This window comes from Rhinolophus ferrumequinum, chromosome 11 (assembly GCF_004115265.2).
Source record: "Rhinolophus ferrumequinum isolate MPI-CBG mRhiFer1 chromosome 11, mRhiFer1_v1.p, whole genome shotgun sequence".
NCBI classification, from domain to species: Eukaryota; Metazoa; Chordata; class Mammalia; order Chiroptera; family Rhinolophidae; genus Rhinolophus; species Rhinolophus ferrumequinum.
Window position 1 is genome coordinate 50131495 of NC_046294.1, and position 12463 is coordinate 50143957.

The window sequence follows — 12463 nt, forward strand, 5'->3', positions numbered from 1 at the left end:
GGAGCCCAAGGAGGCTGCTAGCCAGCCTGGCTGTGAGGGAAGCTCGGGTAGTGGGGTTCACCTGAGCTGATGCCGCCCCAGCCCTCTACTCCATGGGGTCCCCGCCCGTGCTTTCCATGCCTAGGACTGGGACAGGTGCAGCCAGACCTTCAGGAACCACTGGCCAGCATTGAGCCTCTGCAGGACAGTCCAGTTGAGCATGGAGGCGGGCCTGCGGGCGAGCTCGGGGAACTCGTCCTCCACGTTGGTGGTACGCCGCAGAGTGGCGTCATGCATGAGGAAGGGCACGCCGTCCAGGCTGTAGGAAGGTGGGGCCATTGAGTCACTGCCCATCCAGGTCCCCCACCTGTCCACAATAATCACCCCCCCACACACACACACGCACTCCTCCCACCCACTTACACCAACCCACCCTGGAACCCAGGCAGGCCCCGCCCCCCTCAGCCTCAGGTTCCCTGTCTGCACAGGGAGGGCACTGGACGGATGGGTGACTCCATTAAGCTTTCTATGAGGGGCAGCTGGGGGTGGGGACTGCTGAGGACGGAGGGCTGGGCCTGATCTCTTAGCAATCTTGGAAGGTAAGTGCCACCTCATTTGATAATGGGGAAAACGAGGCTGGAAAAGGGAAGTACCTAGCTCAAGGTCCACAAGCCAGTAGCAGTGGAACCTGGCTTAGAACCCAGTCCATGTGATGCCATAATGAGAACAGTGCAAATGCATTGACATTTTATTCCACCATCGTCCTGGTCTACTCCACTGCAGCTGCCAATAGCCTGTGTGGTACCTTAGGGTGAAACAGTAAAAGGCCCCTGTGCCCCACCTCCTCAGGGTATTTTACCACCATCTACCAGAAAGTCTTGATAAATCTATAATTCGATGACCTACACTGGGAAAGTGTCCTCACCTGTGTGATCAGTACCCAACCTGTGAACTATACATGGCAGCCCTGCCCCTCTCCCCTTTTCAGAGATAATCTGTTAGATTGGTGTGGAGTCTTCCTGCCCTTGATACTAGCACGCATATATCTACTTGTATAAATCAGTTTCACGTGGTCTTTTAAAATATAATTGACACCACAGTGAATGCATTGCCCTTCAATGTGCTGATTTCACTTATCAGAGTGTTTGAGCCCCATCTTTCTGAGCCCCGCAGATCTAGTCGTGTCTTCATATGGAGCAGTGGCAGGGCTCCAGGTCCCAACCCGCCAACCCTGCTTGAACCAAGAGCATCTGTTCCTTCCTGTATTTTATATCCTGGAGTTTGGCACAGATTCATTTTCACAAACAGGGTGCCTGTTCTGCAGTGGATAATCCAAGCCTCTGCCCTCGCATCTCCGAGGCTCTGGGACCTGAGGTTTCTCCAGCAGAAACCCGGATGTGGATGCAGTGGGGGTGAGAAGCAGTGCCGTCCTCCCAGCCCAGACACCTACCTGATAGTGACATCAGCTTGTAACCCATACAGCTTCTGCTCTAGGGCTTTTCGGAAGGACATCAGTGTGTGCTCTGGGGCCAGCTGGGGGCAAAGGAGGTAGTGATGGAGCAGCTGAGATTTAGCTGACGTACACCCACTTGCCCAGCCAATGGAAAATCTTCCATGTTGGGCCTGGTTCTAATTCCAACTCCTCCAAGCAGTAGCTTTGTGACCTGGGCACCCACACAGCTTCTCTGACGCTCAGTTTCCTCGTACGTGAAATCATGCCTGCCTCACAGCATTTGTTAGGGGGAGGGGGCGGCCGGGGTGGTTAGTGTTATGTGCACAAAGGTGGGAGGAGGGGTTTTTTTTACAGTCCTCTGCCTTATGGCTGGCAGTCTTGGGCTGGGGCTGAATGCCAGGTTTTCCCCTTGTTCTACCCTGAGTTCAGCTGGAGATCCCGGAGGGAGAGGACACGGCAGACAGGATGGCAAGGTTTCAAAGGGGCAACCATTTTCTTCATCTATTCAGTCACGACAACACCACCTCTGAGACTGTTGCCTGGATTGAAAGCGCTTAGCATGCTGTCTGCTATACAATAAGTGCTTAACAAATGACAGCTGCTCGCCTTACAGCATATACGTCAGAAGATTCTGGTTCTAGCCCTGACTCTGCCATTAACCAGCTTTGTGACCTTGGGTGCATCTTTCTCCTACAGCCCTCAGTTTCTGCATTTTCCCCTTGGGAGCGTGTATTCACTGTTCACTGAGGGTTCCTCAGTTGGGAGAGCTGCACTTCTGTCTCCCTGGTTCTGTCTGGTGAGAGGACCCTGTCATACCCTTTGCTGCCGCTGGGGGTCAGCACCATACCAGGGATTGGGCCAGGACCAGGAACCAGGGAGGGAGGACTCCTGACAGTGAGGGGTGGGGTGGGAAGGGTCCCCACGGCTGATCTCATTCCCAAGACACGCTCATTCCCATCCTCTCCCCCGGTGGCCAGGCTGTTCCCCAACATGTAACACACGCCCCTCCTCTGGGAGGCAGCCTGGCATGGCAAGGGCTTTGGAGCTGAGAAGAAGCAATTCCATTTCCCAGTCACTGACCTGGGCCATGACCTCCTTTTGGAACCTCAGTTTCTTTAGCTATAAAATGGGCTAATGTTATCATAGGTGAGATAACACATCAGCGGTCTGTCTAACACGAGTTCCTTTTTTCCCCCGCTTCCCTGGTTCAGAGCAGCTTTGGGGAACATGCTACCTGTCTCCCAGTCAGGTGGGCTGTGCGAGGTCCCACCTAGAGGTAGAGCGGGACAAAGAGGCATCTAGCGAGGGGTGTGGACTCGGTGGAGTTCCCACCCATCTCATCTCTGTCCTTTGGCCAGCCTCCCACAAGTGACCACCCAAAGTGCCTTCGCTGTCTCCTGCCTGGGCTGGGGCTGCAAAAGGTAGGGGCAAAGTCTCTTTCTAAAGGCTTTTGTCAACTCAGGTCTCCTGGGGTTAGGAGCGGGCCTCCTAGAGAGAGCCATGGGAAGTTGGCTCTCCCTGGCCAGCCTTGGGAGTCCAGGAGGACACCAAGAAGCATGCAGGATTCCAGGGTGACTTCTTAATCCCTGTCTCAGGGCCCCCACTGCCTCGGGCCTACGCCCATGTGTGGTTCTGCTGTCAGGAGTGTGTGTGTGTGTGTGTGTGTGTGTGTGTGTGCGCGCGCGCGCGCGCGCGCGCGTGGGGTGGGGGTTGTCACAAACTCCGGTGGGCAGGCCACTGTGGTTAAGAGTCTAAGCTTTGGAGTTAGCACGACCTCATATTGAAGTGTGCACATGAATGTGCGTGCGTGCGCACAACGCCCAAGGGCACACGGACAGCATCTCCAAGACAGACGTGCACTTGGGCTCACCACAGATGTGTGGACCCAGAATCAGAATCTCCCACACGGAGGGGGTTCTGGGGACCAACGGGCAGATACACCGGTACAGGCAGATACACGTGCAGTCACAGTGACACGTGGTGGAGTCGTGGCAGAAACCTTTGCCAGCCCCTCAAAAAATACAGGAACGCAATCAGCCAGATGCACCATGTGTGAGATTCTAGAGGACAAGTGATTGTTTCTTCAACAAATAAACAGCATGCAGAACACAAGGAAGGGGGTTGTTACTTAGAAGACACATTAATCAGGTGCGCTGTGTGGGTCCTGATTTTTAACAATTCAATTCTAGAAGGATATTTTGGAGATGATAAAGGAAAACTGGACATGGATTCAATGTTAGATAATATTAAGGAGTTATTCATTTGGTTGGGTGTAATAAAAATGTGGTTGTGCTTATGTCCTAAGAAAGTCCTTACGTGTTAGAGATACATCCTGAAGTATGTATGGGGTAAAATGATCCGATGGCTGAGATTTGCTTTAAAGTATGACAGCAGGAAAAAACAGTAGGGCGATAAATGAAACAAGAATGGCAAAAGGCTGATAGATGTTGAAGGTGGTATTGGACCTTACTAATGCTATTCTTCATTATACTCTCTTTCCACTTCTGTGATTGTTTGAAATTTTTGTACCAAGAAAAGAATCCATGTTGGGCCTCCTCACTCCTTCCCTTGCCCCCTCCTTCCCCACCTCGGCACACCCACAGGTCCCCTCGCCTCCAGAACAGGTGGGTGTGGATCTGGGTCATGGACAGACGGAAGAGGAGCTACCATCTTGGGCCCCGCTGCCTGGGAAGGCTGTGCTTCACTATAGACAGGGGCGTGAGGCTCAGAGGGGACAGGTGACCCCCGAGACATACAGGCAGCATATGGCAAACCTGGACCCCAAACCCACATCCCACCAATGTCGAAGCCATGGCCTTTCCGGCTGGTTGCCTCCAGGAGGTGCCGGGACCAGCAGCAGTGTGCTGGGAGGGCACCAGGCTCCAGCTCAGGGGCACAGGTCTCTGAGTTTTATCTGGAAAAGGGGCACAATAATGCCCACCACACGCAGTGGGGGAGAACTTAGGGTGAATCCTGTCAGACTCAACACCTCCTTTTAAAAGTTACTTTGTGAGGCCACCTTGACTACTCTAAAATTGAACAACACCCATGGACCTCCCAATATTGTGACAACAAAGAAAAGCTCTCCCAAAGTCCCCATGTGCCCCCTGAGGGTGAGGAGTTGTACTGCCTCTGACTGAGAACAGAGGTTCAAGGACAGGAAGCCCAGGACCTGAGAAGGGGGCAGGTCTGCCCAAGGTACCAGGAGGGTGTCCCAGGCCCACAGCTGCGCGCTTCACATGTGCTAAGTCCTGCTCCACAGGGCCCTCTTGTGAAGGGCCTACGGGCAGACACTCGGGCACTCTCCTTATCCCAGGGTACAAGATGAGGAAAGCAGCACAGAGAAGACAGAATTGGTCCGGGCTCCCACAGCTGCCAAGGGGCCAAAGGAGCCTGGCTCTGGAGAATGCCCTCTCCAGGGCAGGGTCTACTGTGGGGTCACAGGGGTGTCGGTGGAAAAGCACGTCTCTTACTTTGACTCCTTCCTCTCTACATTTCAACCCAGTTCAACTGTCTTCCCTTTAGCAGTGGGCTCTGAGCTACGCCCCGCCTCTCCTGCCCCCCATAGCCGGGCGGGTTCTCCTCCTGCCTGGCCATAGCCTGTGCGCCCTGCTCTTCCCCCTACCCCCAGCAGCTCTCTTTTTCCTGGGCCTCCCTCACCCACAACCTGGCAATGTCTGGCCCTGGCCTAAAACCCTCCTGTCTTTCCAGCGCCCTCTTGATAAAAGGTACATCGTTTTTAGCAAGATGCCTTCACGGGTCTTTAGGGTTTGATCCCATCTAAGGTCTCCAGCATTTTCATCAAACCTTCCCACAAACTCCCCAAAAGGGCTAAAAATTGTTGCTATTCTTATATTACATGTATTATATTCATTTCCCTACAAGGTCATCCAAGGAGATAGGTCTTTGCTTACCTCCCCCTGGAATGGCAGCTCTGTTCCCCCCACCCAATCTGTTAGGGCCCTCCGTGGCACTCACCATGGGGGCCCCGCGGTGGCCAATGAGGGCAGGCTTGGGGCCCAGGTCCTTTTTCTCCATGATGCAGGGAGAGGAGATGGTGAGAGGGGCCAGGTAGAGGGCAAACACCACGGCAAAGAAGGCGCAGAGGATGGCCACCTGCGAGGCTGCAGACACAGGCTGTGAGCACTGTCTGCCCGGCGTCGGGCTCCCACAAGCCCCACCACGAGCCCTGGGGTGGGGGGAGGACCCCTCTTCCCTCCACATGTCCTGACGCAGGTGCTCTGAGGGGAGCGCCATGGGAAGCCCCCATCCTTGCTGGGAAGGTGACCCTGGCCTCTAACTCACATAAACACACCAGGACGCAGAAGAGGAAGCAGGCAAGGCTGACCGAGGCTGCAGCCCCCCATGGAACCCAAGGGCCACGCTGAACGCAACTCCCCACATTGAGAGCAAGGGCCCCACCTCATCCGCTGACGCCCAGGTAAAGTCTAGGTGCGGGCAGGACAAGCTGGCCTGGACTGGAAGGGCATGGAGAGGGCAGGTCCGGCCCAGCTGTACTTACAGGACCGCTCTGCGCGAGCGAACTGTCCCGCCACGATCCAGGAGAGGGCAGTGATGGCAGCCAGGGCCCCTACGTGCAGGAACGGTGCTGTGCCCTTGTATGGGAAGGGACAAGAGGGACCGCTGATGCCCAGCCGTGCCAGACCCTTTGGTCACCAATATCCCGATGGCCCTCTCTATCCACGGAGCCGGCAACTCTGTCTAGGAGGAAACTGGGAGTCTGGGGACTCTGGACGGCAGCACCCTCCCTTGCTCCCTCTGGGCTTTGGTCTGAAGAGATGGGAGTGATAAAAAGGCAGTGCCTTGTTCTGAGGGTTTGGGGGAACAGCTACGACAGCCCCAACTCACCTGCAGCGAGATCAGCAGCACCTCCCACTCGTCCTCCCACAGCTGGGTCACGGCCGACATGGCTACCACTGTAGACACCAGGGTGACCACCAGTCCTATCTGGAAGGGGCAGAGCCAGCAGACAGGGGGTCAGAGCGGGGTGGCTGGACAGCCCAGAGGTCCCCAGTGTGTCTGAGAGGGGAGCAGAGGTAGAGAGGCAGAGGGAGTGCAAGAGAGGCGAACACAGCAGGGAAGGGGGGAAGAGGGAAGACAGGCACAGACTGAAAGAAGCCAGAGAGCCAGAGACGGCCGTGAGAGGAGGAGGAGGAGGCAGACCCAGTGAGGGAGGACCAGAACGCAAGAGAAACAAGGGAGACTAGAGAGCAGACCAGGTGGGAGGGAGCCGGGCTACCGGAGGTGTAGCCCCAGGGCTCAGCCCCCTGAGGGTGTGAGGGAGGCGGCACCCAGCCAATGGGGGGAGGGCGCTCTCCAGCAGGTCGCATCCGAGGCCTTGCCCAGCCCTGCCAGCAATCTGGGGGGAAAGGCTGACTTGCCCAGACCTCAGGGGCAGGAGGCTGGGGAGCCAGGTCTCCTGCAGTGGCCTGATACCCAGCACAGCCCTACACGCTCACAGGGGCTCTTCAGGCTGGAGCCAGCCAAGGTGGGGGGCGGGGGCTTCTGTCCCACCCATGCCATTGCCAAGGCTTGCTCTCAGCCCCAGCTTCCAAGGTTCTAGCTTCTAATGTATTACGGGGGCTGCCCTTGCAACCACCTCCTGGAGAAAGCAAGCACAGCTCTGATGGAAGACTAGATGGGACCTTCACAGGACAGAGATCTCTGGGGACCGGTGGGATCGCAAACAGTTAATGCAACGTCAGATGCTCCCCAAAACTGAAGCCTGGTTTCTGGCTCCTCAGCCCACCACCGACCCCCGCCTTGAGCCCTGGCTCTTATCTTCCCCACACTGCCAGGAGGGCCTTCCTAACACCCAGGTCGCACCTCTGCCCCAAAACCCCTAGCCCGCTCCACAACGGGCCAGCCAAGGCGAGCACACTGTGCCCTGACTGACCCTGGCATGCCCGAAGCTGTTCCGTCTGCCAGTCAGGCTCTGTCCCTCTCTCTCTTCCTGCAGCGCCCCTCTCAGCAGCACCCTGAGAACCTGCCAAGGACGACGGAACAAGCTCTAAATCGAGTTTCCAGGTAGTGAGGGCAGAGACGGGCCGATCCATCTGGATTCCCTGCCAGGCAGGGAAGACGCCCTCTTGTCTGGGATGAAGTTTTCCTTCACAGGTTTGCCATGCCAGCCTATCAGCCCGGGAACAAATGTTCCACTAGGAAACGGTAACCAGGCTGAGATGGGGAGGGAGGGGCTTTTTGGCTGTGACATACCGCCCAGGGTGGAGGGTAGAAATGCAGGTCTAGGTACAGAGGGCCCGCGGGTGCCTAGGAGCAGGGAGGCCCTTCCTGTTTCCTTCATGTTTATACTCCTAATGTCCCAGGTGAGGTACTATCACCTTCATTTTAAGCATAGGGAAACGGGGCTCAGAGCACAGGGTTTGCTTGGTCATGTACTTTTGAGGGGGCAGATCTGGACCTAAACCCCATCCCGCCAGTCTCAGAGGTCGTGCTCTTTCTGGGCTGTGTGGGCTGTGCTGTTGCAGTGACGGGAGACCAAGCAGTGTCCTAACTGTCCACCGGAATCCCCCCAGCGCGCAGGCTCCCTGCCCCCTGCCGCCCCTGCCAGGCAGGCCTTGGGCACAGTAAGCACCTCTGAAGGGACGTTTCTGAGAGCCTCTTATGGCAATATTTAATTGCTAGTGGAACTACTTGCAATAAAACTAATTCCCCATAACCCTAATGCAATTAAACATTTTGTTCTGAATTTTGCAGTTGCTGTAGTGGCACCATTATGCTCAGCAGCATTGTTGCAAAGTCTGTGGGATTCCCTGCCCCCCACATGTCCACCCTGCATCCCGACAATGTGACCATCATTGCTCAGATCTGACTGGACAGGAGGAACCCCACCCAGAAGGCCTACCCACTGTCCTCTGAGTAAGCCTGGTTTCCTGGTGGGACAGGCCTGTGATGACAGAGGCAGGGATGGGAATACAGGAGGTACACCCGTTTGTTCAGTGAGCCTTGCCTGGGTGCTGGGACTCGAGGAGTTGGAACCCCCAGCCTTACAGAGGTGCCACAGGTTGGCTTCTTGGGCATGCCTGGGATCTGGGTCCTACGGTCCAAAGGGCAGATGGTTGGCCAAGGCTCAGGGCCACATTTGAGTCATATCCATCAGTCAAATCTCAGCTCTGCTGCCTAACGGGGGTGGGGAGAGAGGGGGGAGGGGGGTTAACCTCTCAGAGCATGTTTCCTGAGATGTGAAATGCGGAGAGGGCGTGCCTACCTGAGCGGGGATTGGGGAAAATAAAGGAGAACATGCAAGGGAAGTGCTTAGCACAGTGTTTGGCCCCCAGATAGCAAATGCTTACTAAATGTTAGTGGTATAATTTTTTTCAGTGGGCATCATATCGGAGGAACAGGATTATTACAAGGAATAAATGAAGTACGATGTAACGTGCCTGACACATAGTCAGTGCCCAGTAGGGATGGTCATGACGAGCACAGAGCCTGACGATTCCTGGGCACCTCCCCTCCTCAGGACTCGGGGGAACCAGAGACTCTCAAAATGAAGATCTTGATGAAAACATAGTACAAAACTGCACTATTTAAAGCAGTATGATACTGGCATAAGACCAGAGAGATAAATGAAAGTAAATAAAAAGCTCAGAAACAGATCCAAATACATTAAAAAATTAAAATATGACAAAAGTGGCATCTCAAATTAGAGGGGAAAGAATGGATTCCTCAATGGAGAGTTGGAAACAGTGGGAAGCCATCTAAGGAGAACAAAGTTCGATCACACTATATCCCAAAATAACTTCCAAAGAGACAAAAAATTTAAATGTTAAAAAGTAGAAACAGAATTACCAAATGCTACCGAGTCTTTTGTAATCTTGAAATGGGAAAGACTTTCTTGACACAAAATCCAGGAGCCATAAAAAGAGATGACAGATTCACATTCCTAAGAATAAAATATATTCCTATGGCAAAAATACAACAAGCAAAGTCAAGTGATGAGTGACAAACTAGAAAGAATTACTTGCAGTTCATCAGCCAAAGGGCCAATTTTCTGAATCTATAAAGAGCTCCTGCAAATTAATAAGTAAAAAGGGGAAAAGATTTGAAAAGACAGTGTTTAAAAAAGAAAGTACACATGACTTAAGTACATGAAAGACTGACTCAAACTCATCATCCGGAAAATGCAAATCAAAAGTACACTGAGGTACCATTTTTCACCCATCGATTGTCACAAGTCAAGAAGTCTGCAAACACTATAGGGGCAAGGGTGATTTTATAAGCACAGTTATAGATTGCCCAGGGAGCCCGAAATGGTGGCACTTGGTGGCCATTTGGCCATTTGGCAAGAACTATCCCAATTCCAGAAGTACACACTTTACCCAGAATTCCTCACCCAGGGCACTGCTACATTGTCCTGGCAGTGAACTGAAAGCAGCTGGGAGGTCATTGGGCCCATCAACAGGGGCTGGCTAGAGACCTCAAGACCCAGGGATTGGATCGGGGATGCGGGACGGGAGCAGGGGCTGGAGGCCGACGGGAATCTCTCAATGTACTGAGGGGAAGGCGCTCCTGGAGTTTTATTACAGTGCCGCATGGAGGGTATAAGTAGGCTTGTGTTTAAGGAAAAATGAAAAGTAATGTGTATCCTGGCATATACTTAAAATATCTCTAGAAAGATAATAGGGAGATTTACACTGTGTACTTTTTTGTATCTTTTTAATTTTGAACCATGTCAATGTATTAGATGGTCAAAAATTGGTTAAAAGAAAAAGAGGATAAGGAGTCCTTAGAATCTTTATATCAGGTGATAGACTCGTGGAAACGGAATGGTAGAGCCAGCCCCTACTTGAGTGCTTTGACCCAGGGAGCTCCCTCCCTCCTGGCACAGGGGGTCCAGCTTCACATCAGCTCTGCCTAGAAGGACCTTCCTCGTGCTGAGATCTCAGGGCAGGGGGCAGAGAGGGGAGGAAGGCAGGGCTGGCACCCAGAGCTGGCCCCAGCGCAAATGAAGGATCTGATCCCCGCCCCCCAGGAGCAGAGTCCCTGCAGTGATGTGCCACCCCGCTGGCTCAGTACCTCTCTACCAGGATCAAGCAGTTGTGACCCAGCCTGCTGAGAACCAGGCATGACCCAGAGGAGGTGACCACGGTGTGTGCCAGCCCGACCTGGGCTGCCAGCTGGTACAGTTCTTTCAAGTGTCAGCTTTGCAGCCAGGAGAAGAAAGGGCCTCACAGAGGGGACTCCACGAGCCCAGAGGAGACCTCCGGATATAGTGACAAGGGCGGGGGACCCCAGGGCTGCTGGCTGCTCTTCATCCCTGCAGGACTTCAGTCCCAGGGTCTGATTCCTTAGCTCCTGACCTCGAAGGTCCCCCGGATGCCCACAGGCACCTCCCACTCCACACAGGACAACTTGAGCTTCCTATGTCTTTCTTCCCATGGGTCTCTGCTCCATGACCCCCTTCTAGCTGGAAGCGAACCCCTCCCCTCAGAGTCACTCTGGACACATCTCGTGGGTTATTTCTGGAGTTTCTGCCCCTTCTCAAAACGGCATGCCCACTGTCAGTGAGGCACCGGGAAAGAAAAGATGGCCCAGCCTTCCCTCAAGGCCCAGGTGCTCCTGGATGAAGGGGCTCGCTCTTGGCCAGCTGTGTGCCACCCCTGTGCCCACTGGGGCCTCCAGAAGAGCAGGTATCAGGCACATACATTGAGCACCATGTGTGCAATGAACAGGAAGAACGCTGCAGCTTAGACTGTATGAAGCCTTCCTGCCTTGGGCCCAGCCCTGAGGAAGGGCAGTGGGACACAGAGATGGGCAAAGCCAACTCTGACCTGCAAGCAGCTCCCAGACTGGGGAGGGTTGGGGTCAGGGAGCCCGATGGAAATGGACAACACAGATGCTTGGGACTGTGGTAGGCAGCTTGCGAGGCTGGGGGAACCCAAGCAGCCTGTGCAAGTGGGGTGGGCGGGGGGAAACTAAGGAAGGGTCCAAAGGAGAGAGAAAGGGAGGAAAGAGTGAAGAGAGAAAGTAGAGAAGAGGCAGGCATGCTGGCAGGGCCTGAGATGTCTCCTGTGGCAGAGGCGGGTGGTGACCTTCCCATGACAGCAGCAGGGACACATCAGCAGGGCCCAGGCATGCAGGGCTTGACACTGGGTGGAGGAGTTTGGAACAGCCTGGGAGCAATGGGAGTGGTGGAAAGGACGTTAAGCTGGGAATATCACTGGATCGGGGTTTAGGATGAGCTCACTGAAGAATGAAGAGAGGGTGAGACTCGAGGCAGAGCCCAACCAGAGGCCGGAGCTGTAATCCGTGCTGGCTAATTGCACATTACAGGGTTAGGATCCTGGATCGCCCACGTATTTAGTGGGAGATCTTGGGCAAGTTACTTAACCTCTTTGTACCTCAGTTTTCCCACCTGAAAAGTGGGATGACATTGTCCACATCATAGGGCTACTATGAGTGTGAAATGAGTTAACACCGGCCGGGCTGCGAGAGGAGCTCCAGGCACACAGTGAATGCTCAGTGCTAGCTCCTAAGCAGGTCTAATCGGGACCCAGAGGACCCAGCCTCCTCTCTGCTTTCCAGCCCCGTGGAGGCAGCCCTTACCTTGTGCAGCCAGTGCAGGTTCATCTGCTGCCCCACAGCGATGTGACACAGTGCCAGGACCTGCAAAGTGGGGGTCCATAGTCAGGCATCATGTGTGACTCGGGGTTTCCGCCACTTCCCCAGACACCTGTCTCCCCACTGCGGCTCTGGGCCGGGCCCCGAGCAGTCAGCAAACCCTCCTAGCAGGCCATGGGAATGGCTGCCAAGCCCAAACCTGGTCTCCCCCCAGAGTATCCCAGGTCTCCAGGCTCCTCCTCCTTTAGGATTTCTCCCTTAAGAGGTCACTGGGCCCTGCGGTACTTGGACTGCTCACTTAATGTTTGGGGAGTTCCAGGCCTCAGGATACTGAAGCAGATTTGAGCCTCACCCCTAAGGAGCCCCCAGTCCAACATAGGACTGAGCTGAGTCTGAGGGCGTAGAGTATTGGGAACAGGAGCCAAA

The 12463-nt window shown here is 54.5% G+C and overlaps 1 protein-coding gene across 10 annotated transcripts in view; it reads right to left on the bottom strand.

The window, feature by feature from the left end:
* The window catches only part of GDPD5 (glycerophosphodiester phosphodiesterase domain containing 5), an 89616-nt gene that overhangs the window by 11658 nt on the left and 65495 nt on the right, over window positions 1-12463 (bottom strand). For all 10 annotated transcript variants that reach the window (XM_033120469.1, XM_033120468.1, XM_033120467.1 and 7 more), the window contains 6 exons: window positions 12023-12082; window positions 6302-6400; window positions 5955-6048; window positions 5411-5556; window positions 1430-1512; window positions 148-298 (listed from right to left, as the gene is read on the bottom strand). In XM_033120469.1, the coding sequence (XP_032976360.1) occupies window positions 148-298; window positions 1430-1512; window positions 5411-5556; window positions 5955-6048; window positions 6302-6400; window positions 12023-12082 (633 nt within the window). The remainder of the gene's footprint in view (window positions 1-147; window positions 299-1429; window positions 1513-5410; window positions 5557-5954; window positions 6049-6301; window positions 6401-12022; window positions 12083-12463) is intronic.